General features: G+C 52.4%; 1 protein-coding gene across 1 annotated transcript; it reads left to right on the forward strand.

Annotated features, from left to right (window-relative positions):
- The first annotated feature begins 640 nt into the window (after window positions 1-640).
- LOC137815856 (uncharacterized) lies at window positions 641-1,483 on the forward strand. The gene has a single exon (XM_068618971.1). The coding sequence runs from the start codon at window positions 641-643 to the stop codon at window positions 1,481-1,483; it is 843 nt and encodes a 280-aa protein (XP_068475072.1).
- The last annotated feature ends 337 nt before the right edge of the window (window positions 1,484-1,820 follow it).

Here is a 1,820-nt window from a genome sequence, read left to right on the forward strand (position 1 = left end):
AACTCGAAGCTCACATAGGTTAGCACTTACCTCGACATTTAGGTTTTCGTTTTGTGTTGGAACTGATTGCGCATTGCGCATCTCTGTTATCTACCATCGGGCATCCTACTTGTTGCGCACTGGACTTGGTTTTTAATTCATGCGCCATTTGTTTGCATTATTCGCACACGTACTCGTATATTTTGCTTTTTCTTTTGTGCTCACTTGTATATTTTTACCCTGTGCAGGCCTCATGTTGGGCAAAGGCAAATTAGCTGAACTGAGGGTGCTCGCCCGAACTCATAAGTTGGCGACGGGTTCCCAAACCGTGCCCAACTCGGTGGTGGAGATCGCCGCTGCCCAGGGCAGATCGCCTCCTCAAGGCCCAGCTCCTCCAGAGACACTGCCCGCCCCTCAACGAAAAAAGCTCATCTTAAGGAAACCAAAGAGGAAAACTCCTCAAGTGGTTCAAGAAGATGAGGATGAGGATGATGAGGCGACTGAGGACGGCCTTGTCACCAAAAGGAAAAGGGTGGCACCTTCTTCACCACCTGCTCTCCCAACACCAACACCGCCCTCTCCCCCAACTCCAACACCGCCGGTCCAAGCAACACCCTTGGCAGTCGCGCTTCCTGCGGTTGAAGGCAACGAGCCCAACTTCATGGAAAACCCTCCTAGTGCCTCCACGCCGTTCGTATCTGTTGGAGAGGGTCCTCCTTCAACCGTCTCAATTGCTGAAGCCGCACCAGGTGGGGATGAAGGCGCTCACAACTCACCGATACTCATAACCGAGTCCCCCACTTCACCACCACGCCAGGAAGCCCCCCTTGCTCAACCAATTCAAGAGGGTGGTGGTGAGAGTCAGCACCAGGCTCCTTCAGCACCTCCACTAACAGCAGCTGCAAGCCTTCCCCCCTTGGTCAAAGAAGTCTGGGGGCCTTTCACAGCTAAGCTAAAGATGATGGCAGAGGACCTTCCCTCAATCATAACAAAGGCTGTGAAGAGCTCCAACAAAAAGCTTAAGGACGAGATCTCCACACTCCAGGAGGAGAATCGCCTGATAAGGATCGAGGCGGAAAAGTTGTCTTACAACCTGATGATGGCAGAGATCGATCACTCAAGGGTGGAGGACGCCATGAGTGCCGAGTTGAGGGTTGCGCGCAAGGAGGCCTCCGATCTGCGCCAGAAACTGCACCTCCTAGCTCAAGAGAAAATCGAGCTGGAGAGCAAGCTGGTTCCCTATAGGCTAAAGGTGGCCAACTTGGAGGCATCGATGAAAGCGGATGCAGCCAAGGTAGAGAACCTTGAAAAGAGGTCGGCTGATCGGGAGGTTCTCCTTGGAAAGGTCGAGAAGGAGAGGGACGACGCTGTGGACGAGCTCGCCAAGGCTCGAGAGGAAAACGAGAAAATTGCTGCAGAGCTGGCCCAGGCGCGGGACGAAGGCAAGAAGGTTGCTGACGACCTTGCTCAGGCTCGTGGGAAAACTGAAGAACTGAAGAAATGAGCTGACGATCTGAAGCAGCAAACCGAGGGGCTCAAACAACAAAACGAAGAGCTCGAACTAAGCTCCGCCCAAGTCCTTGCCGCTGGATTCGACGCCGCCCTGGAGCAAGTCGCCTGCCAGTACCCCGAGCTCGACCTCTCCATGGTGTCGATATGTAATGAAGTGGTGGATGGAAAGATCGTGCCTTCTGAAGATTAGTCGTCTCCCTCCATCACTTATTCCCTGGGAATTAATGCTTGTTCCTTTTTGCACAAACTTTACCTGTAATAAATTTTCTTTTCTTCTTATGCATTCGAACTGATACCACCTTTATTATAACTTCTCCCGCTTCTGCACA

This window comes from Phaseolus vulgaris, chromosome 10 (assembly GCF_000499845.2).
Source record: "Phaseolus vulgaris cultivar G19833 chromosome 10, P. vulgaris v2.0, whole genome shotgun sequence".
In the NCBI taxonomy this organism is placed as follows: domain Eukaryota; kingdom Viridiplantae; phylum Streptophyta; class Magnoliopsida; order Fabales; family Fabaceae; genus Phaseolus; species Phaseolus vulgaris.

What these genes read in the sequence shown, in the direction of transcription:
- LOC137815856 (XM_068618971.1), top strand. Translation starts at nt 641, where the DNA reads ATGGAAAACCCTCCTAGTGCCTCCACGCCGTTCGTATCTGTTGGAGAG.